This window comes from Nanorana parkeri, unplaced genomic scaffold, assembly GCF_000935625.1.
Source record: "Nanorana parkeri isolate BGI_ZX_2015 unplaced genomic scaffold, ASM93562v1 scaffold2030, whole genome shotgun sequence".
Lineage (NCBI taxonomy): Eukaryota > Metazoa > Chordata > Amphibia > Anura > Dicroglossidae > Nanorana > Nanorana parkeri.
In genome coordinates, this window is record NW_017308298.1 from 152,645 (window position 1) to 179,225 (window position 26,581).

General features: G+C 42.9%; 1 protein-coding gene across 1 annotated transcript in view; it reads right to left on the bottom strand.

The window, feature by feature from the left end:
• The window catches only part of LOC108800448 (polypeptide N-acetylgalactosaminyltransferase 12-like), an 88,397-nt gene that overhangs the window by 20,491 nt on the left and 41,325 nt on the right, over positions 1 to 26,581 (bottom strand). The window contains exon 5 of the mRNA XM_018572433.1: positions 25,295 to 25,412. Within this exon, the coding sequence (XP_018427935.1) occupies positions 25,295 to 25,412 (118 nt within the window). The remainder of the gene's footprint in view (positions 1 to 25,294; positions 25,413 to 26,581) is intronic.

Below are 26,581 nucleotides of genomic sequence, written 5' to 3' on the forward strand. Positions count from 1 at the left end.
GGGGGTTGATAGGGAGTAAAAGCTAGAGTATCTGTCACGGTTTTTTTTGCCACCTGTGCCCCTGATTTTATTTAGTATTAACATCATGAGGCCTTACTTGATGGGTGTCTGAACAAAAAGTTCATCATGTACAGCAATAAAAATCGAAACAGAATAATTTAGGTTAGGGACTGTGGGACATTACAAATAAGGACCCAAATTACCATCTAGATATTTCTGCAGTACCAGTACAATAGGGATGTACCATGATGGCATCTTTCTCCTGAAACGCCTACCCAGAGTGAGAGATGCCTTTCAATATTGTTTTAAAATCAAGTGGTTAGAAAAATATTTTTTTTTAGCACGAAGTAGAATTTAGAGAAACAAATGCAGATTTTGCACATTTCATGAACAAACTTCATTAGCTTATTAAACATTAATATTAATGCAACCCTGTAAACATTACACAACTGCAATGAAGTCCAGACAAAAAACAGAGATGCTGAGAAGTGTGCCCATTTTAGAACAAGCAAGTTTAGGTAAATGTCAAACAATGCTGAAGAATGTTTTACATACAGAAGTGTAAAAAAAAAAAAAAGAAGAAGAATGAAACCGTGTACAATTTTCTAGCAAGGGACGAAATTGGGGTTTTCCTTGTGCAAGAGTGGAATGTCAGACGGTATGACAGTGGGCAGTATCTGCAGGAAAGGAATGGAGAGGGTTTAAAAGCAGGCATCATGTGCAGGAGAGAAGTTCAGCAGGTATGACAGTGGCCATTATGTGCCAGTGAGCAATGTAGACGGTATGGCGGAGCAACTGTGCAAGTAATGAGTGTGTAGGGTATGAAGATAGGCAGTATGTGCAGGAGAGATATGTGAAGGATACAACAATAGGCAGTATGAGCAGGTAAACAGCATTTATCATATTTAGAGAATATAGGATATTGTAGGCTAGGATATAAATCGCTCAATTAAAGTTAAAATGGGCTTTGCACTAAACAAATTCCTGTTTGGTCTTTTTTTCCCCAGCCAGATATTGCATGACAGAGCTAACTAAACTAGGCCACAAGCCAGATTTGTCATTCCTGAGGTGTATAGTAGAGAAATTACTGTTCTTTTACATTGCTTGTGTTAGGCCCTGTGTATTTTTATAGCACAGCATCTGCACATTTTTTAGAGCACTCAAATACATGTCTATACTGTGACCAAGGGACCTGGATCCATCAATGCCTATGACCCTGAGGGAGATGCCATTGCTGATCTCTCCCTCTTGAAAAGATGGTTGCCTTGCTGGCATACTGAGTTACTGCAATAAATGATTTGACCACTCTGAAATTGTTATTCCTGATCAGAGACAGATTAATACTTTGCCCTAGGCAGAATACAGATTCTCCTCACCATCGGTAAACCAATGTATGTAAAGCTGCACTCAACAGCCAGGACCTCAATTTAAAAAGGTTTATTCCCAGGAATCCACAATGTTACAAGCATGACAAGATCCACAGGCTCTGACATGTTCGCTAAAAAGATTTAATCATAGTGACTAGGGATGCACCGAAATTTCAGCAGCCAAAACATGAACGAAAATGTGGTGCATCACTAGTTTCTCTCCTCCCCATTGGGCACTGCTCTATGTCCCCTCTGACACAGAGCAGTGCCTAGCAGAGAGGAGATAAACTTTCAGAGCCTGAGCGGGGCAGGGGGAGATCACTGTCAGCGGTGTCACAGGAGGCCGAGCGGGGCAGTTTGGGAGGAGAGCTTGGCCTTTGTGACAAGCAAATCAGTATGGAGAGTGATGCAGGGAGAAGACAGCTGTCAGCTGTCACAGGAGGCCAAGCCAATGGTGCAGGGGAGGAGTCAGCTATCTGCAGTGTCACAGGAGGCCGAGCTCTCCCCACACCGCCCACTCAGCCTTTCTCGATAGCGAGTCAGGATGGAGAGCGGCTTACAAGCGCTCAGCAATCAGCTCATCACTTAGTGTTTGTAAATAATTGAGGACATGGTAAGCTTACTTGTCCCCAATTATTAATGAATAGGAAGTGCTCTACATCGCTTCCTGTTCATTCATGATTGTGAACATAGTAACTGATACTACCGCCTCAATTTATGTATGTACAAGAGCACTCAGTACAGAGGTTTCCTGTTCATTCATAACAGGGGCTCTAGAAAGAGATTTAGTACTCGTGTCCACAATCTCTTTTTCCATTTTAAAAGGGAAATGTCAGGGGTCTGTTTAGACCCCTGATATATTTCACCCAAAGCCCCCAAGTAAAAAAAAATAATAATTTTAAAAAGGCTAGAAAAAAAAAACTAACATTTTCGGTCTCAAAAAATTTTTATTTTTGGTTTCGGTCTGAAAATTCCATTTCGGTTCACCTCTAATAGAGAAGCCACCTAGTAAAACAAGGTTTCAGCTTTATAGACCTAAGAAACAAAGATCTGATGTGTAAAAGCCCAGAAAGCACTCACTGCCCTAATGGAATGAACCTTAAATGGAAGAGTTTAAATCTATACGCCTGACCAATGGTTTGGTATATTTTTCAGGAAATTGTGGAATTGGAGGCTGGAGAACCCCTAATGGCTCTCAACACCTAAACAACTGAACAATGGAGCAAAATTCAGGACTCAAGAAAGGCAACATAATGCCTTAATTTAGATGATAGGCAGACACTACCTTGGGCAAAGGGGGGAGATCTACACCTCAAAACAATCTGGGCCTTGCAAATAATCAAAAAGGGTTTCTTACAGGACAATGAAGTCAGTTCCCAAACCCTCCAGGCCAATGTAATCACCACAAGAAAGGCAACCTTGTGAGAAAGGGAAGGAAAGGAAATTTCTTTGATATGCTTGAAAAAAAGGTTTCTGAAAACCCAACAAGACCCAACTATACACCCACGGTTGAAGCTGGGATCTGACTAATGGATCTGCATGACTGCTTCGTTAAAGGTACCAATCAACGAATGAGTCACTGGCAGTCTCTAAAAGAGAATAGCCAAAGCTGACACCTAATCCTTGATGACACTTCAAATGCTGGCCCAACTGAATGAAGTAAAAGATTCATCCAACTAAAAATATCTCTGGATTCACACAAACAAAAAGTAAACCTTTTCAAATTCGGAGGCACACTTTGCAGGAAGTAGACTTACAAGCCTTCTGCATGGAAATAATAACCCCTATCCTTCAGTACATGGGCTTTGACTGCCTTACTACTGAAGTCAGTGACCAAGAAACAGAATGTACAATCAGTCATTGTGAAAGTAGGTCTGGGCAATCTAGCAATCAGTTAATTTGCTAGCAAACATATGAGGTTGGCATACCAAACTCTCCTAAGCCAACCCAGGGCTATGAAACCAACTAAAATACCCTTTGCATCAATCCTTGTTAGTAACGAGTCAAAACCGTTAGAAGAGTGCACCAGTACATCTGCTTGACCCAGTCGCTGAAAGAGGACAAACTCCCAGGTATATAGAAGGTGTCTGTGTCGATATTCACTTTCCATTATGAATGTGTTTTATTGGTGCTATATATTTTTATTTATGTAATATAAATGAAAAAACAAACAAAACGAACATGTGTAGGAGGGTACCATTAAACCAAAAAACTCCATACTAAAGACCATCTAGACCCCAGGGCTAATTGTCCCGTATCCTTAATAAGCCAGAGTTTTTGTCAGAGGTGTTCACTCACCTTCCTTTTCCAAGTGGAAAAGGGTACAAGACAGGGTTGACCGCTATACCCTCTGCTTTTTAATCTAGCTATAGAATCCCTTACCCAATTTCTTCTCTCTCCCACCCTCTTTTCAAGTTATTAAAATAGGTCAATGGCCCTCTATGCAGATGAGATTTGTCTATTCTTAAAACAGCCCAAATTACACCTAGCAACAATTATTCTTTACGTATCTGACTTTAGGGAAATGTTTAGTCCTTATACTAAACTACTCTAAAATTGAGATACTATTTCTCTCCAAGACAGATTAATAATTAATCTTGAGTCTTTCAATTTGGTATCCAAGTAGTTAAACACTCACATAACTAGGTATTCAGCTCAGCAGAGTTGTCCTAGAACCAGAGGCGGTGCTAGACTTTGGGAGGCTTTAGGCGAAACTTAAACATGAGACTCCACTCATGCCCATAATGGAAAATGGATGGCTGTGGGGGGTTTCAGGTGGCTGTGCGGGGTCTCAGGACAACTGTATGGGGGTCTCAAGTGGCCGTGCAGGGTCTTAGGAGGTTCTGTGGGATTTCAGGAGGCTACGCAGGGTCTTAAGTGGTATGTGTGTGGTCTCAGGTGGTCTGTGCGGGGTCTCAGGATGGCTGTGCAGGGTCTCGTGGGCTGGTGCGGGTGGCACGGTTTTAGAAAGGAGAAGATGTGTGGCTGGCACTGTAAATTGGCACTGCAGTTCACAGGAAGGCTGTTGAGGACCTTGGAAGCCTTCCTGTGAACTGATGGAAAGTAGTCTCCGCTCCAATTCATCCCAAAGGTCTATCGGGTTGAGGTCAGGACTCTGTGCAGACCAGTCAAGTTTCTCCACCCCAAACTCGCTCATCCATGTCTTTATGAACCTTGCTTTGTGCACTGGTGCGCAGTCATGTTGGAACAGGAAGGGGCCATCCCCAAACTTTTCCCACAAAGTTGGGAGCATGAAATTGTCCAAAATGTCTTGGTATGCTGATGCCTTAGGAGTTCCCTTCATTGGAACTAAGAGGGCAAGCCCAACCTCTGAAAAACCACCCCACACTATAATCCCCCCTCCACCAAACTTTACACTTGGCACAATGCAGTCAGGCACGTACCATTCTTCTGACAACTGCCAAACCCAGACCCATCCACCGGATTGCCAGACCGAAAAGCATGATTCGTCACTCCAGAGAGTGTGTTTCCACTTCTCTAGATTCCAGTGGCAGTGGCACGCTTTACACCACTGCATCCGACACTTTGCATTACACTTGGTGATGTAAGGTTTGGATGCAGCAGCTCGGCCATGGAAACCCATTCCATGAAGCTCTCTACGCACTGTTGTTCTGAAGGACACACAAAGTTTGGATGCCTGTAGCTATTGACAGTTGGCAACTTCTGCGCACTGTGCGCTTCAGCGTGCGCTGACCCTGCTCTGTCATTTTACGTGGCTGAGTTGCTGTTGTTCTCAGTTGCTTTCACTTTGTTATAATACTACTAACAGTTGACCATGGAATATTTAGTAGCAAGGATATTTCACAGAGGGACTTACTGCATAGGTGGCAACCTATCACGGTACCACACTTGAATTCGCTGAGCTCCTGAGAGCAACCCATTCTTTCACAAATGTTTGTAGAAGCAGTCTGCATGCCTAGGTGCTTGACTTTATACATCTGTGGCCATGGAGGTGATTGGAACACCTGAATCCAATGATTTGGAGGGGTGTCCCAATACTTTTGGCAATACAATGTGTGTATGTATATATATAGATAGATATATCTATATCTAGATATATCTATCTATATATATTTATAGTCTTTCCCCATTTTATACCCGCTGTACTACATACATCATGCCATCCATTCGTCAAGTATGCAGCAGGCCTTCCAACAGTGAACTCATCCTTCTCAGCTTGAAATCCTGGTGCGGTGGATAGGAAGGGGTGTCAGGCCCAGATGCAACATCCCTTCTCATTGGTGGCGGGCTGAGCTCCAGAAATCTGACTGATAAACTCCGCAAGGAAAGGGACAGGCGAGTGTGACAGGGTTCTTAACACTATCTGTGCACAGCAGGCCTCCTGTCACCTCCGAAGTGAAAGCAAATCAGATGCTCGGCGGCCGCGATGCACGCCTGAGTGTGACAGGGCTCTTAACGCTGCCTGCGCACAGCAGCGTTAAGGTCCCTTGTCACTTCAAAACTGCGGTAATGCGCCAGGCAAATTAGGCAACTGCGAGGCCCTGAGCGACTGCCTAATTAGGGAGCCACCTCTGCCTAGAACCCTACATTGTATGGCCATCATTAATTTAAAAAAACAAAAAAGAAGAACTCCAAATATGGAATGGCCTCTCTGCTTCTCCCTCATGGGGAGATGTAATCCTATGAAAAAAACATAAGCTTTGCAAGATTCTAACATTCTAATATTAAAAAAAAAATGCTTCAAACAAATTAGGACTTATGTACATGGACAGCTGAGCAAATATAGTGGAAATAACATTTCCTTCCACCAGGGATGTACAGTTCCTGTGTACAGCCTCCCATAGAAGATCTAATGATATATCGGCTAAATAAATGCCTAAAAAGGAAAAATTGTCTTGTGTTTTTATTCAAGTACTGTATATCTATATGTGGGCCAAGATTGAATGTTTGCCTGTTCAGATATGTTGAAAGGTTGACAATTTTAATAGGGAGTACTTAATTCTTCACATGACTGTGCATTCTTTACCTCTATTGCAAGCTAAATTTGCAAAACCCACAAATCATGCTCTCTGCTATGCTCAGATCACCAACTACATATTCAAGCATATTCTTAGAATGTACAGCGCTAGCCCTCCTTAAGACAGAGATATAAGAAATCAAACGTTTAAAATCAGGGTTTGAGGTAGGCAATTGAAACTAAAAAATCAAATCAAACATTCAGTGCATGGGTGTATCGCAAAAGCTCAATAATTAAGATTAAATCTATGTGAATCGTTGTCTATAACAAGTGTACAAAAGATGTATGAAATTTATCTAATAAATATTTAAAAACTGTGATAAACTGTGAGTGATTGTATCAAGTGTGAAATATTATATTAAATGGTGAATAAACAATGTGTAACCATTTAAATAAACTGAAACCAAAATAAAATAAACTTCTATCAATGTATCCGTGAAAAGTCCAAATCTTTTGTAGTTTTTCAAGTCTTTAAAAGTCCATAAATGTAAGACACTTCCACAACGAAAATTCAGTGCGATAATGTGTTCAACGAAAATCCAAACTTCCACAGTGAAAAATCAGTACAATATTGTGTCCAACACATTTTTTAGACTAACCAGGCACCAATCTGTAGTTAATTTTTCCCTGCTGGTGTCTACATAGGGTTGCAATTAATGAAAAAAACTATTTAAACAGACTGGAAGATGACGTGGATAGACCTGCTATCCCTTGAGAACGTCTGTGTGACGAAACGCGTCGGGGGCGGGCCTATTTTTTACGTCATTTGATCCAGTCTAAAGGAATCACGCCAAAAGTGACCAGCCGGCTTTTTTAAACAATATTTTTGAGCGCTCGTTTTAACTTGTATGTTGCATGTTCTTAATAAACCTGGGTTTTATTACGCTATGAGCGTATGTTTTATTTCTATTATTATGTGATTGGATATCCCACCGGAAGGACCCCTAAAATACGAGGATACTCCGTTTAAACACCACGGGTAAACGGAAGACCTTTCCTTCCCTCAAACCTGACCCAGCGTGGAAATCTAGGACGGAGCTTCAGGCTCATCTTGATGAAACAAACGTGTTTAACATCTTCTGATCTGGTGAGTGTATTCCCTTGAGGGGATCTTCTCCACTTTTTTTCTTCATTTTTTCTCCGTTTTTTCTTCTGTTTTTTTTGGATTTGTGTTGGACACATTATTGTACTGATTTTTCACTGTGGAAGTTTGGATTTTCGTTGAACACATTATCGCACTGAATTTTCGTTGTGGAAGTGTCTTACATTTATGGACTTTTAAAGACTTGAAAAACTACAAAAGATTTGGACTTTTCACGGATACATTGATAGAAGTTTATTTTATTTTGGTTTCAGTTTATTTAAATGGTTACACATTGTTTATTCACCATTTAATATAATATTTCACACTTGATACAATCACTCACAGTTTATCACAGTTTTTAAATATTTATTAGATAAATGTCATACATCTTTTGATCACTTGTTATCAAAAGATCACTTGTTATAGACAACCATTCACATAGATTTAATCTAAATTATTGAGCTTTTGCGATACACCCATGCACTGAATGTTTGATTTGATTTTTTAGTTTCAATTGCCTACCTCAAACCCTGATTTTAAACGTTTGATTTCTTATATCTCTGTCTTAAGGAGGGCTAGCGCTGTACATTCTAAGAATATACATCCAATTAAGGGCTGAGTGCCTTTAGTCCAGCTGCTTCCCATACCCTTTTAGAAAAACTATCCTTCACTATTTATCATTTTAACACATATATTTTTAATATCACTTTTAATATCTTATCATTCACAATGTCCAATAGCGCAAGTTCTTGCAATTAATACATATTCAAGCACTTGAGACCCCGCTGCACTTTTAAAATAAATCCCAAAATACATAATTTCCTATTCCCACTCCAAACCACACGGTCAATAGATATCAGGGACTTGTATATTCTTAAAGCAACGGGTTTTGGAAAATTAGCAGACTTAGCTGTTTTTTACCAAATAGGCAGGGTGCCTAGAACTCTCACCAAAGGACACAATGAACCTTATTGAATTAGTCTGGCTATCCTCAGGGAAACATGGAGAGAAATGCAATATAAAATTATTCACAGGGCAAACTATACCTTTAACATCCCTATCAATAACGATGAAATGTCTGATTAAATGTCCAAAGTGCAACCAAGAAAAAAGCGACCTAGAACAGTCACCCCTTACTTAGCACTATTTTCACATGCCAGAAAACATGCACCATACATACAACATACACACACACACACACACACATACTGGCTCATCTTCTCCAATGTACTTGACCTTATCCATAGTCTTAAAAATTAGTCTTCTTTCTTTCTTATAGTCTATTATCTCTCAAGTTCAAATGTTATCCATAAAAATAGCGTGAATCAGGAAAATACCATACTATATCCAGTAGCTGGAGCTGAGGATCATGGGAAATACTTATTTTCTATGATCCTCGGCTCCATCTAGCTCCTATGTTGTTTCTGAAAAACCTGTAATTGTTGATGTTAAAATGCAAATAAAAAGTATATTTAAAGAAAAACTCATATAGAGTTTTGAAAAATGGCAGAGGTGAAAAAAAGACATCCATTGTCCTGGCGGACACTCTCTGCATGGTTAGTGTGAGAAGAGTTGTAACCTCTATGACTGGCCTATGTTTTTTGTGCCTAATGTCCAATCCAACTTAGGTAGCTATACTGCTATACACCCACAGTGCCAGAATTAAAATTCTGTCCTTCAATGGACGAGAAAGAAAAACACAAATTAAAACAATATTTGGCGCGCCCATTTGTCTTTAACACAGCAGTAATTCTCATTAGTACGTTCACATGCACTTTCTGAAGGTAATGGTTGTTGCCAGCATCCTGTAAAACATGCAACAGTTCCACTGCAGATTTTGGCTGTCTTAAATCCTTCTGTAGCAAGAAGTGTCAGACTCGCTAGATGATTTTGAGATTGCTGTGGAGCAATACAACCTGTTGCATAGTTCTTTGTGCTTCTTTTTTATTTTTTATGCAGATCGTTCTTGTGATGTTTGGGATCATTGTCATGCTGCCTCAACTTCCCAGCAGTGAGAGTGCCATCAATTTTGACCAACTCACAAACTCCTTCAGTAGGCAAACTGCCTTTTGTCAGAGCACATTTATTTATTTATTTTATTTACCAGATCATCCTCCAGGACAGCACACGGGAGATGACTCCACCATCAGACAAAAAAAGACAAGGCCTAAAACCCTTGAAAAAGGAGACCTTATCACTGTTGCTTCAGTGTTTTCTGTACCGCACACCAGAAGGCATTTCTCTTTTGTAATTTTCATACATTTTTGTAGCCAGGTATTGCCACTGTGGCCACACAGTGTAGGCCAGTGGGGTTTTGGGAGAGAACCCCATGTTAGATCTTACTCATGTTTGCATGCCTTTAAGTTCCCTCCAATGATGTGGGGGTGCAACAAAGCTTGTCCCCACTCTCTGCACATCTTATTTTATGACACTCCACTCTGCACACCTGCAGGGCAGTGGCCTTTGTTAGGGTGTGCTATTTGCTGGGATGTTTTGAGAGTATGCCACAGAAGGGAACTGTAATCCCTTCTGTGGCACGCTTAAGGCTGGTCACTGGGGCGGAACGCTGTACTGAAATTATTTTTTTACCCTTTTTTGGGGACAGATAGAGCTTTCTTTTGGTGGTATTTAATCACCACTGCGGTTTTTATTTTTTACTATATATATAAAGAAAAAATACCGATTTAAAAAAAAAAAAGTTTTCCTTAAATTATGTTAATGAAACATTGCAAATAAATAATCTTTCTTCATACATTTAGGCCAAAATGTGTTCTGCTACATTTCTTTGGTAAAAAATCCAAATGAGTGTAAATTAATTAGGATGTCTTACAGTTATAGAGTCTACAGAACATTGGTATATATACCATATAAATTGGAAATGTATCAACCCTGGTGCCCTGACTGCCTATCACATTTCTTGAGACCCTAAAATACCAGTACAGTAGAAACACCCACAAAATGACCCCATTTTGTAAAGCAGACACCCAAAAGGTATTTGATAAGATGCATGGGGGGTGTTTTAAAGATGTAATTTTTTGGCACAAGTTATCAAAAAATAAAGAATGTCTTATTTTTACCCAAAGTTGTCAGTTAGTAGGATATTTCCTATACATAACACAGGCATATTTAGATTTATACCCGAAAACACATTCTGCTACTCCTTCCGAGTATGGGGATACCACACATGTGAGACTTGTTCACAACCTAGCCGCATAGAGGGGCCAAACATCCAAGGAGCACCATGAGGGTTTCAAGGGGCTTAAATTATTCATCTTATTCCCTGACTACCTGTTACATTTTTGGAGGCCCTGGAGTGCCAGGACAATAGAACCTCCCACAAAATGACCCCATTTTGGAAAGCAGACACTCCAAGGTATTTAATAAGAGGCATGGTGAGTGGTTTGAAGATTTATTTTTTTGCTACAAGTTTTTGAAAAATGAAGAAAGAAAATGGAAAAGCATTTTTTGCACACAAGGTTGTCAGTTAATTAGATACTTCTTATACACAGTATGGGCAGACTCAGAATTACACCCCAAAACACATTCTGCTACTCCTTCAGAGTATGGGGATACCACACATGTGAGACTTTTTCACAGCCTAGCCACAGAGAGAGGAGTGTAAATACCATGGAGCACCATGAAGCTTTCAAAGTGCTCCATGGTATTTGGTATGGAGCACTTTGGGGGAATGGTATGACCCCATTCCTCCAAGCCATGCAGGCCTTCTGGTACTTGGCTAACCCCAGGAATTATACACAACGCTATGTTCAGTGACCAGGAAGTACAGGAAGCTTGACAAAAGGTAAACAAAACAGTACCTGTGATTCCAGAAGTGCAGCTGTCTTCAGAGGATGACTAGGACTGGTGTTTTGGATGGAACATTGTCAGTTGGACAAACAGATGGGTCACTGCAGGCAGCAGAAGGAAATGTGGTCAACTAGGTCAGTTCAGGTGGCAGGCAGAGAAGTGGTCAGTTTGCAGGCCAAGGTTAGTTCAGGTGGCAGGCAGAGACGTGGTCACTATGCAGGCCAAGGTCAGTTCAGGCAGAGACGTGGTCAGTAAACTGGCCGAGTTCAGTTCAGGCGGCAGGCAAAGACATGGTCAGTAAGCAGGCTGAGGTCAGTTCAGGTGGCAGGCAAAGTATTTGTTGTGAGTATTTAGGCAAAGTATCAATCCAGGTGGCAGGCAGAGACGTGGTCAGTATGCAGGCCAAGGTCAGTTCAGGCGGCAGGCAAAGATGTGGTCAGTATGTGGGCAAAGGGTCGGTCCAGACAGCAGGCAGAGATGTGGTCAGTAAGCAGGCCAAGGTCAGTTCAGGCGGCAGGCAGAGACGTGGTCACTATGCAGGCCAAGGTCAGTTCAGGCAGAGATGTGGTTAGTAAGCAGGCCGAGCTCAGTTCAGGCGGCAGGCAGAGACATGGTCAGTAAGCAGGCTGAGGTCAGTTCAGGCGGCAGGCAAAGTATTTGTTGTGAGTATTTAGGCAAAGGATCAATCCAGATCGCAGGCAGAGACGTGGTCAGTATGCAGGCCAAGGTCAGTTCAGGCGGCAGGCAAAGACGTGGTCGGTATGTGGGCAAAGGGTCGGTCCAGGCGGCAGACAGAGACGTGGTCGGGAAGCAGGCCAAGGACAGTTCAGGCAGCAGGCCGAGACGTGGTTGACAGACATGCAAGGATCAGTTCAGGAGGCATGCAGAGATGTTGTCGGTATGCAGGCAAACTATTAGTCAGGGCAGCAGGCAGAAATTTGGAAGTCGATACACAGGAGATCGGGCACAGGCAAATAACAGCTAGTCAAGCCATAAACATCTTCACCATACCTACACTATAATTGCAGTGAGGTATGGCAGTCTTTGATGCAGAGGCCAGGTTTTGAGGGACAGTTGGGACAATAGTAATGTGTGTCTCGTCTAATTCCTTTCTTGCTAAACACGCATTTTTTTTGGGGTGTCCGGTCTTCTTGAGGCGAAGGAATCTTATCGGGGAAGTGTCTATCGTGCAGCCTGCTGACTGCATCAGACTGAAGACTTTCAGGAGCAGTGCCTTCCTGGAAAATCTGGGACTGGATGTAATAATTGCTTCTTGATATTGGAGGTAAGAGCCAGCTCTTCCTGTAGACGTATAAATTACGTATGAATTGTACATATTGTACAATTCATACGTAATATGTACCAATTGAAAAAGATAGATGGACACTTTTTTATACCAGTGAATGGATCTTCTGGTTGCCAAGTAGGGCTGCATCATGTGGTCGTTGAAATCAACACCACCCATATACAGATTGTATTTGTGGACACTCAGTGCTTTTTGGGACAGGCCAGATCTTCCTTGGATTTCCACTGATGTGTCTGGGTGGATGGATGACAGCATGTAGACATCCCTTTTGTCTTTCCATTTGAGGGCCAAAAGTTCATCATTCCTTAGACTTGCTGACTCCCCCCTTTTCAGCTTCTTGCGGACAATATTTTGGGGAAAGCCAATACGATTAGATCGCACTGTACCACAGGCTGGGGTTTTTTGGAGGAACAGGTGTTTGAAAAGGGGTATGCTGCTGTAGAAATTATCCACATAGAGGTGGTATCCCTGGTGGAATAGGGGTGACAGGAGGTCCCACACTATTCTTCCACTGATTCCCATGTATGATGGGCATCCAGGGGGCTCCAAATGACTATCCTTCCCTTCATACACACGAAAGTCATATGTGTATCCGGTGTCTCTTTCACAAAGCTTGTACAGTTTATCCCCGTACCTGGCGCATTTGCTGGGGATATACTGTTTGATATTAAGCCTGCCTGTAAAATGAATAAGGGATTCATCAACGCAAATATTTTGTTGGGGGGTATACATTTCAGAAAATTTGGCAGAAAACAAATTGATGAGTGGCCTAATTTTTTGGAGCCTATCATATGTGGGGAGAGTTCTGGGAGGGCAAGTAAAATTGTCATTGAAATGAAGAAACCTCAATATGGTTTTGTATCTTGTCCTGGACATGGTTGCAGAATATAGGGGCATGTGATGAGGGTTTGTAGACCAGTACGCATTCAGCTCATTTTTTTTGGTGAGTCCCATATTCAGTGTTAGGCCGAGAAAAGTTTTAAATTCAGCGCCTCATCACTGGGTATTATTACAGTGATTGGCGGAGGGCTACGGTAGTCCCAATATTCAAAAAGGGGGCTAGGTGCCAACCTGGGAACTATAGGCCGGTCACTTTGGGGCCTGATTCTTTGTGGCTGATTTTGGGGATGAGCGGTGGTACTGGTGGTTGCCTCAGCTTGGGGATGAGCGGTGGTACTGGTGGTTGCCTCAGCTTGGGGATGAGCGGCAGTACTAGTGCTTGGCTGCTGCATGTTAGCTGGATGTTGCACAGCACGCCTGGCTCTTTTAGTGGGCACAACTTTGTCTTCTGAATCAGAGGATACTGAACCGCTGCTCTCCACAGGTTCGTACTGATCCAGAATCTGAGGCCTCTCCGTCACTCTCACCAGACATGCTGAGGATTTGAAATGACTCCTCGCTGCTGTACATTTTTTGGGACATTTCTGTTAGTGCGTATACTTGGGGGCACTGGATGAAACTGATACTTGGATGTGACGTACCGGTTACGTGAGCGTCACACGCTAATTGGTGCTAGTAGGCTGGTACGGTGGTAGATACTGGCGTGTTCTGCTGGCACTGAGTGCTGATGATATGTGCTGCAAATGTGGTACTGATGACACTGAAACTGTCAATCGTGCTGATGACACTGCAACTGGCACTGACGACAATGAAACGCACTGATACTGTTAAATCGTGCTGATGACACTGCGACTGGCACTGACAATACTGAAAACACACTGACACTGAATTGTGCTGATGGCACTGCGACTGGCACTGACGATACTGAAAACGCACTGACACTGTGAATCGTGCTGATGATGCCGACTTGCAATAATGACTTATGAATCACACTGATGACAGTGAATTGCAATGACAATGTGAATCTCAAAGATGACACTGAATTGACACTGTACTGTAGCAATGTATCAGTGTATCAGAGTGTATCAGTGTGTATCACTTTAAATGCTTTGAATGCTTACTGTGGATGATCTGTGAAGTTTCTATCTCCTCTCTCTCACAAGCGAACAAACGGTGTGAGAGAGGAGATAGGTGACAAGGCTGCAAACTGCAGCCTCTGTTTACTTTTGTGACAGCTGTGATTCGTCACAGCTAGATCGCAAGGTATAGAGACGATTTTACTGGCTCTATACCTTGTTTAAGAAACAGCACTGTCCAAAGGACAGTGCGGGCACAGTTGCCGGGTCGTGATCGCGCTGGGAGCGCGCCTGAGCGGGGGGGCGGGGCGGGACGTCTAGAGACGCCCGCTCAGATCTAGGAAGGTCCTGGCCGGCCGTTAAAAGGATCCCAATTATGGGTCTTTAATTGTAAGACATGAAAAAGTTTACATTTTCTTTTTCCTGTTCTTGTATTGATATGCATAGTATAGGGATTCTGGTTATGTATGCCACCCTATTCTATCTGGAAAGAAAGGTGGCAGAATTACTTATTGTCAAGGAAGATGTTGGTGTTTTGCTCCGATCTCATCCTTTGTGTGTATATGATTTACTGTGTAATTATTTTTCATTATTATTCAGTATTGATATAGTGCCAACAGTTTGCGCAGTGCTTTACAATATAAAAGGAAGACATTACAAGTCCAATACAATTCAAGGCAAGATGTTAAGGAGGGCCCTTCATGTGAGGGCTTACAATCTAAAAGGGAGGGGCAAGTGATACATATAATTATTCAATAGTTTCTATGCTCTGCTCAAATTATATACATTTAAAATACCTCTCATTGGGTGTGTCTGTCCAACAGTTGTCTGGATTTCCAGCTAAACAGGTTTCTGGCACTGGCTAAAATTATTAGGCTACTCTTTTGTTTTGTTGCAAGCTTGGTTGCACTATTTGTCTTCTTCTTTCTAATTCAAGACCTAAAATTACCACTAGGCTTCAAAACAATTAGCACCAATGCAATATTTCTATAGAGTTGACATAATATTACACAGCAGAACATGTAGAACACACCATAAATCATTATGAATTCATTGTGAGTATTACAGCTTACTCGAGTAGCATTTTCATAAATGGTCTTTCATGTGACATGCTGCTACAGCAGTGGCTTCATACGTAACTTTATTGTTTAGAAAAAGGTCAGTATTTTTGTATACAAACTTCCCTGTCCTTATACATTGCATGCTCAGGCAGTTGTGGGGTTTTCTAATGGTCTAAGCAAAAACAGCATTGTTGTTATTATTATACAGTATTTATATAGCGCCAACAGTTTGTGCAGCACTTTACAAAATGGAGAGAGACAATACATTTATGATACAATTTCAATACAGGAGGGTTAGAAGGGCCATGATCCTGAAAGCTTACAATCTAGAAGGAGGGGCAAGTGATGCAAAAGGTAATAATTGTGTGGAATGAGTTAATGGAAGAAGTAAATGGACAATTATGTCAAGGTGGGATATGCTTCCTTGAAGAGATGAGTTTTGGTTGATCGCTTAAAGGCAGACAGAGTAGGAGATAGCCGGCTAGGTTGTAGTAGGGAGTTCCAGAAGATGGGAGAGGATATGGAGAAATCCTGGAGCCAAGCACGAGAGGAGGTGTTTCCAAACCCATAAAACACACATTTTTAAACAAAGAATTTTTATTTTATTTTTTTTTTAAATTTTGCATAGCAGTACATTAAATATTGCAGAAAACATCAAAGGGTGCACAATGCAGATATACATGTAGCATGATGAATGCGAGTATTCACTTGATCATATTAAAACTCAAGTGCACGGACAACAGTCCGGCATGCGTGTTAACAATACATGTAACTGACTTCGCTAACAGCCCATCCTAGCCCGATAGGGTCAGCTCAAAGCTAGGTCGGGCCCTTTCGCGATAATCTTGTGTACTTTTTTCCTTGTTTTCCAAGGTATGACACTGGTAGTCAGTAGACTAAAACAAAAAGAGGGTCTGAAAATGGAAAAGAGACCAGAAAGGAAGGAGAGGAGGGGAGGGGTGGGGGGTAGTTTGAAAAGCGACGACCTCAAGACCACCCAGACATAGGTGTTAATAGTCTCATGCTAATTGAAAAATATTGGGGTTCAGATCTGGAAGTTCAAGTTCGCACCACGGCGTCCACACCTTCCGAAATTTGGCGTATGAATCAGACAGTACACTGGATAGTTGTTCATTAATGAAGAAGCCCTGCATACGTTGTTTGAACTCCCCGAAAGGTATTGTCTGCTTCTTCCATGAATGGGCTATTGTCTGTTTTGCCGCCAAAAATACAAAATCCGCTAATTTCTGTTGAGGCCGCCGTAGTTGTGGAATTTTCACATGCATGAGTGCGTGCCAAGGGTCTCTGCGGACCGGTATGTCAAATAATGAGGAGATAAGTCTACAGACCTTCAACCAAAATCTGATAGCTGCTGGGCAGGCCCACCATATATGCATGACATTACCTTCTGAAGAGCAACCTCGGAAGCAATTTTTAGGGTAAGATGGGAAAGCATGGGCTATTCTGGCAGGGACCAAGTACCATCTCAGGAGTACCTTATATGCCGATTCTTGGGATAGGATATTGTGTGAGCATTTAGATATAGATCTCCATATTGAATTCCATTCCTCCGGAGTTTTGGTAGAGCCCAGGTCCTCATGCCATTTAGTCACATATGTCGGGGGTGTGGAGGAGAGAGGGTTGTTCAATTGGGAGTAAAGTGCCGTGATAAGTTTCGGGGCATAAGGATCATTAAGACAGCGACTTTCAAACAGTGATAGCGGGGGTGGTGGATCCCCATTACGAAGTAGGGTTTGAACCCAGTGTCGCAGCTGGAGATAACGAAAAAATTCCCTCGGTGGGGGGTCAGATTTGGCGGCTATGGATTCCCAAGTACGAATTTTTGTACCATCCAGGAAATTATGCATCCGGGAATACCCCTTCTCCGGCCACCAGGTGAATGCTGATGGTGACTCCACTGCCGGTGGGAACATTGGGTTCCCCATCAGCGTGGACAGGGGAAGGTGGGGGGAGAGCAGATGGCTAGAATATTTTACTGAATCCCACACTTTTAAAAAGTGAAGGAGAAGGGGACTTAGTTGTGCAGGTCTGAGAATAGGCGGCAGCCATGGCAATGTAGAGAGGGCAGTAGGATGAGCATTGGGCAAGTCTAGGAGAACCCACAGCGGAACCTCAGTAGTGGCATGTAAGGCCACCAATGGTGCTATTTTGGCTGCTTTGTAATATGCTAACAGATTCGGAATTCCCAGACCTCCTTTTGACCTTGGGAGATATACAGTCCGTCTAGCTACCCTGGGGCGCTTATGATGCCAGATAAAGGACATAACTGAGTTTTGAAGGGATCTCAGTGCGAATAAGGGTATTGGGATTGGCAGAGTTCTTAAATGGTACAACAATTTAGGGAGAAAAGTCATTTTTATTGCCGAGACCCGGCCAAGCCACGAGATAGGTAGATTTTTCCAGGATAGGAGCAAATCTTTGAGGGTGCGGAAGAGAGGGACATAGTTGGAGGCGTAGAGCGATTCAAGTGAGTTCGTCAGGTTTATTCCCAAATACGGGATATATTTAGCTGCCCAGGTAAAGGGAAAATTCTGTTGAAGCAAGGTCACGTCAGAAGGTGAGAGAGAAACGTTCAGAGCCAGAGATTTATTCGGGTTAACCACCAATCCTGAGATGGCGCCGAAGTCCTTCAATACAGAAAAAAGGGAGGGTAAAGAAATATGTGGTTGGGTAAGGGTAAGGAGTATGTCATCCGCAAAAAGGCTCAATTTAAACGGGTGGTCAGCTATTTCTATACCTCTGATAGAGGGATTACTTCTGATGAGCATAGCTAGGGGTTCTATGGCCAGGATAAAGAGGATAGGGGACAAGGGACATCCCTGTCTCGTACCTCTGGTGACCTGGAACAGGGGGGAGGAAAATCCCAAATAGACTATGCGGGCCGAAGGCTGGTTATATAAGGCTGCTACCCATGACTGGAACGCCGGTCCAAAGTGCCATCTAGACAATATATATTGAAGGTAGTCCCAAGAGACTGTATCGAAAGCCTTCTGAATATCGAGTGATAAGAGAAAACCAGGCACTGATCTACGGCGAATCAAGTCAATTAAATGTACCACTTTGCGGACATTATCTCCCGCTTCTCGAAGTGGGGTGAAACCCACCTGGTCCCTATGAATAAGAGCGCTTATGAACCTATTGGCCCTAGTGGCTAATATTTTAGTCAGGAGTTTCACATCCGTATTTATGAGAGAGATTGGGCGATAATTTGCAACTTCCGTCGTGTCTTTTCCAGGTTTGGGAATCATGGCCACATTAGCTTCCAAAGAGGAAGGGTGAAGAGTATGCCGTGACTTCAAAGCGTTAAATAGGCGAGTCAAGAATGGGGCTAGGACATCTTTAAATTTCTTGTAATAAAGATTGGAAAATCCGTCAGGTCCGGGTGATTTATTTGGTTTCAAGGAAGAGATGGCGTCGAGGACCTCGGTTTCCTCGATGTCGGAATCGAGATGAGTCCGAGATGCCTCAGGTAGACTGGGAAACTGGAGGTCACGAAACAGGGCGTTCGCTTTATTAACGTCAAAATTGGAGGATTTGTTATAGAGGGCGCTCATGTGAGTGCGAAATGCCTCCACAATTTTGACCGGGTTAGCAGTGGTTCCTCCAGTAGGGGATCGCAGTTGCACCACATGGCGGGGGGAAGGCAACATTTTAAGTTGTTTTGCTAAAAGGGGACCAGGCTTATTAGCCCTAGCATAAAACATCTGATTTTTCCAGCGCAGTTCCTTCTCTGCTTTGCGTTCAATAGCAAGTTCAACTCCACCCGCACAGCCTCCACTGTCGAGGGAGAGGCCTTCCATGTCTCCTCCAAGTCTGCTAACTTACGTGATAGAGCAAGGATCTCCCTGTCCCTTTCTTTCTTGATAGAGGAGGCCAGACTTATTAGTTCCCCCCGCATGGTGGCCTTGTGCGCTGCCCACAGGGAGACTGGGGACGAGACCGAGTCCATGTTGAAAAATAACTACGAGTGCACGTCTAATTCTAGTACAGGAAGTATCAAAAGTAAGCAGCGACTCATTAAGGCGCCAGTTAAAGCTAGGGGGGGCTCTCGGGAGAGCAGAGCACTCGACAAAAACTGGGGAATGGTCTGACCATGGGGTGGATAGAATTTTGGCTTTCAGGAATGAAGGGACCAACGGTTGTGCAGTGAAAAAATGATCAATTCTCCGAAAAACATTGTGGGGATGCGAAAAAAAGGTGAAGTCTTTCTCTGTTGGGTGCAGTTCCCTCCATACGTCCACTAACTTATGGGTAGTTAGAAGGGAGCCAACTAGTTTAGATTGCGGATCTGCGGGTGTATGTCTAGGGGATGAACCCGGGGAACGAGAGGAGTCAAGATGGTTATCCAGGATGGTATTCGAGTCACCTGCCAGAATAAGTATACCCTTGCTATGATGGGCCACCTGTTGGAAGAAGTGCGAGAGAAATCGAGACTGAAATGTATTGGGGGCATAGTATGTAGCCAACGTGATGTCAACGTCATATAGGGTGCCTTGGAGAATCAGATAGCGACCTGTAGGGTCTGCAACCCTTTTATTACATATGAATGGCAAGTTAAGGTCGAAATGCAATAGCTACTCCTCTTTTTTTCCCCCCGAAATTAGCATGGTAGGAGTTTGTGTAGTGTTTACCTAGATAACGGGGGCATGATGTTAGTGAGAACTTGATTTCCTGCAGGAAGATAATATCGGCCTGACAGGAGCGATAGTAGTTCATGGCTTTGTTGCGCTTCACTGGAGCATTAAAGCCCTGAACATTATGGGAATTGATTTTCAAGGTCAGAGGAGCCACTAAGGCCGGAGCGTCTGCTCACTTGTCGAACTCAGTGCCATTCACTTGTATATCCCTGTGTACCTTCATACTTCTTAGAAAGCCACTGGGATTGATTCACATTAGGGACATTGAAGCGTTTACTATGCTGTTCGCCATGGGGAGGAGGGTGGAGAGGGATGGAAAGAGGAGGCAATGTATACTGGGCATGCATGATCATATAATCACATACAGAACTCCGTGCTGTGTTCAGCCTTTATCTCGCAGTCGTTTCCCGTACCTCTGAGGAGCCATATACGGTGTGTCAAGCATAGACCAGGGTGGACTCAACCTCTAAGGCAAACCTCAGTGAAATGACGGAAGAGACACAGGGAACAGTGATGTCCAATAAATAGTAACCCCAATCCCCCAGAACCACCCGTGTCCCCATGCAAGCATCTACATAGCACAAGAAGAGCATCGGGAGTTGTTTATAAAGAAATAGTACAGCGTGCAGCATGTAGCGTACCTATGTCAAGGCTGCCGGGCCGGTTTACATTGGCAATGCAAAACAATAGCGTTCCACGAAGTCAACCCCATGGGGTGACCGGTAGGCTCTCCAACTTGTTAAACCTTGAAGCCCGTGCAGTACATCCAGTTTCTCACCGGAGAATATGCTGACCACGGAGGGCAAGGGACCTCCTCACGTGTACCCCAGCACATCCACCGGGTCAGAGGAGCAATTCAAACTCAACAAACCGTTAAGAACGATAATTAGCCCTGCCCAATACACATACATATTTAACCAAGGTCTTTCGTAGCCGTGTAGCCACGGGCCAACATTAGAACTAGTCACAATAGGATCACACTTATACAGGGCACGCAAATTGCATTGGGTAGACACACGGCTGCTACACAACTATAAACTGAATACAACAACAGCCTTCCGTGTCACTTCAGTGAGAGATTCTTGCAAGAGTCCAGCAGGTCTAACCTCATAAGTCCGTCGACCCGACAGTCAGTGTGGAAATAGAGAGAGGGGGCATTGCAGGCTGTAGTGTGCACAGGCCCGTGCAGAGCCCCTGCTGCTCGCCGCTCACAGAAAAACGCCCTAGCAGAGCGAACTGGTGAGGAGGCAAAAAGAGAATCCAAAACTTGATGTTGTGGGCATGGGATCCTAGGATGTTGTGAGTCCATAAATTGGGGGCTGGAAAAAAAAGGGATGGTGGGGGTGGTGTTGTAATCTAGAATGATGGGTACCACTGCATTAGCGGTGCATTACAGTACTCACTGCGGGGAGAGGTAAGGATCTTCTTGTAGGGAGCCGAAAAAAGGTTCAAAGCGCTGTCGTCCTGGACTCACCGGTCCACTAGGGGAGACAAACTCTCAGGTCGGAGGTCTCCGGAGGTGGAATATTAGGCGGCGTCAAGTCGTCATGTAGACCCAGTGAATGCAACAGCCGATGTGCCTCCTCAGGGGACGAAGCTCCGTAAGACTTCCCAGCATGTAGGAATTGCAATTTGAAGGGGTATCCCCAGGTGTAGCGTATATGCTGAGATCGAAGTGAGAGCAAGTAGGGTCGCATGGCCCGCCTTTTCTGTATAGTGAGCTGGCTGAGGTCGGAATAGATCTCATATCTAAAGCCTTGAAAATGCAGGTCCCGACTGACACGAGCTGCCTGAAAGATAGCCTCCTTAGATCTGTAAATTGAGAATTTCACGATCACGTCCCGAGGGGGCCCCCCAGGGCGCTTAGGACCAAGGGACCGATGAATTCTATCAAATTCCATACGCTCGATTGGAATAGCAGGCTGAAGCTCTTGGAACATGGCAGTCACTGTAGATTGCAGGTCCTCCACTTCTTCAGGAATGCCGCGAATACGGAGGTTACCACGGCGTGACCTGTTCTCCAGATCTTCCAGCTTCTGTATCGCAGCGTCTAGGCTGGATTGCAGATTTCCTATCTCAGTATTGTGAGAGTTTACCGTCTCGATGGTAGAGTCAACTTTATCTTCCAATAAGCCAGTGCGATGTCCCAACTCCTTGATCTCTTTAGATAAGTGTGAGTTGATTTCGTCTGTTGAGGCCTTCAGCTCTGTCTGCAACATAGCCTTGAAGCGATACAGGAGCTGGTCATCACTGATATGTCGGGTCGGGGCATCGCTAGCAGGTGAGGGGGGAGCACTCTCCACCGAGGATGTTTCCAACAGGTCAGATGGAGTCTTAGGGGAAGACAGCTGTTCCGAGTACCGGGGAGATGGCTCCATGGTGCACGCGACCGGCGACACGTGTTGGTAGTCAGAGGCTCGTTGATTTTTCTCCGATTTGCGAGGCTTGGATCCTTTTTTTCCCCCCCATGAGAGATGGAAAGGGGTCCAGGGAAAGGCAGAGTAAAAGGTGGAAGGGCAGTTATGCCAAAATATGTAGTAATTAGAGCTCAAGTGCCCGGGTGATGAGGAGCCGAGCTAACACACGTCCTCCATGCTCAACAGCTCAGGCCACGCCAAACACACATTTTTATATAGTGCAGCTTATTACAGCATGGTGGTTAAAACACTTGTAAACCCACAAACATTTTTTATATGTATTGCAGTAATAATAATGGCTGCGTTATGCATTAGTTTTGTTTTTTTTTGGGGGGGGGGGGGGGGGGGGTGTTAGCATTCTCCCTTTCAAAGGATGGTTAAGCTGCAATATATTACATTTTTGTGTTTGGGTTTAGCTATCCTTTACATCTTTAGTAGCCTTGGTGCAATAGGACTCATCATTCAGTTCCCACTAGGAAATCCATGGGTAAAACCTTTGTACATTCACGCAGTTAAACTACATATGGGGTTAACGGTATACTGTACGTTTTTATGAGCTCTGTTATAAATTCAATGTAATATTTTCTTTTATTTACAGCACATTTTATATATCACACTATACTGTATATAGTTATACAGTAGTCAATGATATACAGGGAATTTTTATAACACGATATAGCGTACAAAATGTCAGTCCTTGTTTGCTGTCAGCATGTATGACTTTTCTGTGCAGTGATGCAGTATATGATTTTATCACAGCACAAACCTCATACCTGACATTCAAGTTACATTTAACTATAGCATATGCCTTATATGGTGCATACCTCTTGAGTGATTCATTAGTTAAGTGGTAGTATATGTGTTTCGAGTTGTACAGGTGTCTTGTGTGACATTTAAGTAGCAATGCAATACTGGTCACCATGAAGTATTCTAACCTAGTTTTTTCTCTGCAGTACAATGTGCTTCAACATATAAATACACCATAAAATATTTCAAACAAAGTCAAATGTGTTATCCAAAAGTTCATCACTCCACTGTGACAAAATTCAACAAAGTACTCTATACATCCACCTCAAATTCAAAATGCACTAACCCTGAGTAATGCCTCTCTATTACAGAAAGAGAGATATATATATATATATATATATATATATATATATATATATATATATATATATATAGGACAGGAATACATTAACTGTTTCCCAGAAAATAAGACCTACCCCGAAAATAAGACCTAGTTGTGACCATTCCCAGGGCCGGTGACGGCATAAGGGGGAACTTGAAGAGCCGCGGGAGAGGCAAGAGAGAATCAGCGCTGCCAACGGAGCCAGCGCTAGAGGAAGCGAGACGGCACCGGAGGGAGCAGAGCCGCATAAGCCAATGCCTCCTCTATAGCACCGACTCCTGTCACAGGTGGAGTGATACCAAATGCACTCCGCCTGTGAGGAATCGATAGTGAAAGTGCGCTTCGCTCATTCTGGCCAGCGATTGGTTAGCAAATTGCTCTTGGAAAGGTGCAGCACCCCTGATCACCATATTTTTGTACATGAATACATGTAGACTTTTTGATATGAATAAATGTGGATTGTTGTAAGTTAGAAGAAAAAAAATGAGACCTAGTGTGACCCCTAAAAAAAGACCTACTGTGTTTTTTCTCGCCCAAAAAATATATAAGACAGTGTCTTATTTTCAGGGAAACACGGTGTATACATATACATACACATATATATATATATATATATATATACACACACACACACATAAATATATACACACATACATACACACGCACGCCTCTGCCTTGATATATACTGCAGCCTTATTCACACAGGGCATGTTGCCTTGTAAAGTTTGAAGGACTGGTTTTTTTTTATGCAGGCAGAGGTGCGGGAAGAAGTGTGGCGTGAGCAACTCATTTAATTTAATATAGACACGTGCTGTGCACCTCACACACTGCTTTCCACAGCACTGAGTTTTGACAACTACACACAGATGGTGTACGGCCTCGGACACAGACAGGATGCATCCAGGGCTGTAGGGGTGTGTTGGACCTCTACAAAGATCACTACTTTTACACAGAGAGCAAGGGTCCTCCTCTGCAGAATGCTGACAGGGGACAGGCATTTCTACTCAGTCTGTGGCTGATTTTTAAAGAAAACAACCTGTAAGGCCTCGTTCACATGGGGTGATCTGGCAATTCTGAAGCAGGAATCTACGGATTCTTCTAGCAGGAATGCCAGGTGTCCGGATCAGATGCGGCCATTGTGCCCGTTCACGTTAATTACCAGGTATAAGTGGCCACATCTGTAAGTGGCAGTCTACATGTAATCATATATAATACAATAAAATGCTGTTTGGTGTAGATCATTGTCCCGGAGTGCAGGTTAGATGTGTCCAGCCACAGTCATTCCAAACCATATGTAACGTATCATATACAATTACATGAAACTGCTGTTTCCAGATGTTGTCACTGTCACCCGGTCATTAACTTGCACAGCTGTGGCATCTGATTGAGACACCTGGGATTCCTGTCGCAGGAATCCCAGATTGCCCTGTGTAAAGGGGGCCTAAATTTGCACATCTTTTGTTTTGATGCTCCTGAAATATATTTAAGCCAATTTAATTGGAACATTTAATTGGACTTTAAGGAAACCTTGCATAAAATAGTCTACTTACTCTGAATGAGAATTCAAGGTTTTCTCCTCCCCATACTTCCATGCCCGTATCATAAGATCCCAAGTACTCAAAGTACTTCTTACTGACAGAGAATAATCCACCAGCCATGGTCGGTGACCTAAAATAGCAACATGCAATAACATCAATAAATATACTGACCCACAGCTTCAATACATGGGTAAAACACTGAGAAAACTATATGACTGCAAGCTTCAAATTTCACGAAGGATCGAGTACAACTCCAGCATTCAAAAGCTCTCAGTGTATGCTAAATAATATTATTTCTCTGTTTTAGCAGTTGGGTACCTACAAAATTCCCATTTTCCTAACCAACTTTAAGTTAAGTAAAAGTGGTATGCAATTCTTACTTATCTTTAATCCCCAGCCTGTCTAATCTGCTTAAATTTTAAAAAAACGCACACACCTTGTACATTTTCATCCTAATTAAAACTTACAGATTGTGAAGCATAATCCTGTAATTGGTCAAACTGCATATACCCTACAGGATCTACCTTCTCCCTAACTTGATCCATCAAGGAATGCAACATTCAAACTGAGAAAGATTCTCGTTCTTCCGAAGAAAAAAAAAAAGGAAGGAGCAATTAGGATTGGCAATGTATGTCAGAATACAGAAACCCATAACCAGCTAGATCAAGCAAACTTTATCTTAAGTTTATCGCCTCTTTGAAGGCTGAGATGGACTAAGTAAATAATGGCCCATCTCACTCATTCCAAGATCACAATTAAAGACATTCTTTACATTTCTGGGTCGTGATTATTTTATTTGGGCACAGCCAGTGTAAGAATGGAAATATAACCACAGTATGAACAACTACAAGCCCTAACATTTTAGGCATTCCCACTGCTCTCAGGGAAAAAGTATATACGGTACTTTTTACATTTTTTTTCCATCCCTCATCACAACCTTCCCCCTCTCAGTTGCAGAAAGAACATGTAATATGTATGCAATACTACATATACCTAAATATGCATACAAAAAGGTATTCTCTCCATCAATCAAAAGCCCCTGGAAAAGAGAACATTTTCCTTCAGTTTTTATAGAGAACATAATGCTCAGTCTTCGGTTTACATGGAATCTACTTCAGGGAAGCTCAAATTCCAAAAGAGCTTCATAATGCTCTCTCATGTACCATTCTGCTCGTGTAACTAAAAATATAGGTGTTCGAATACCTTTTCATAGGGATTTTCCAATCCATATACAAACGATGAGGATCACTATTAATACTGATATGGAAAATGTATTACATACTGTATATGCACCAAACA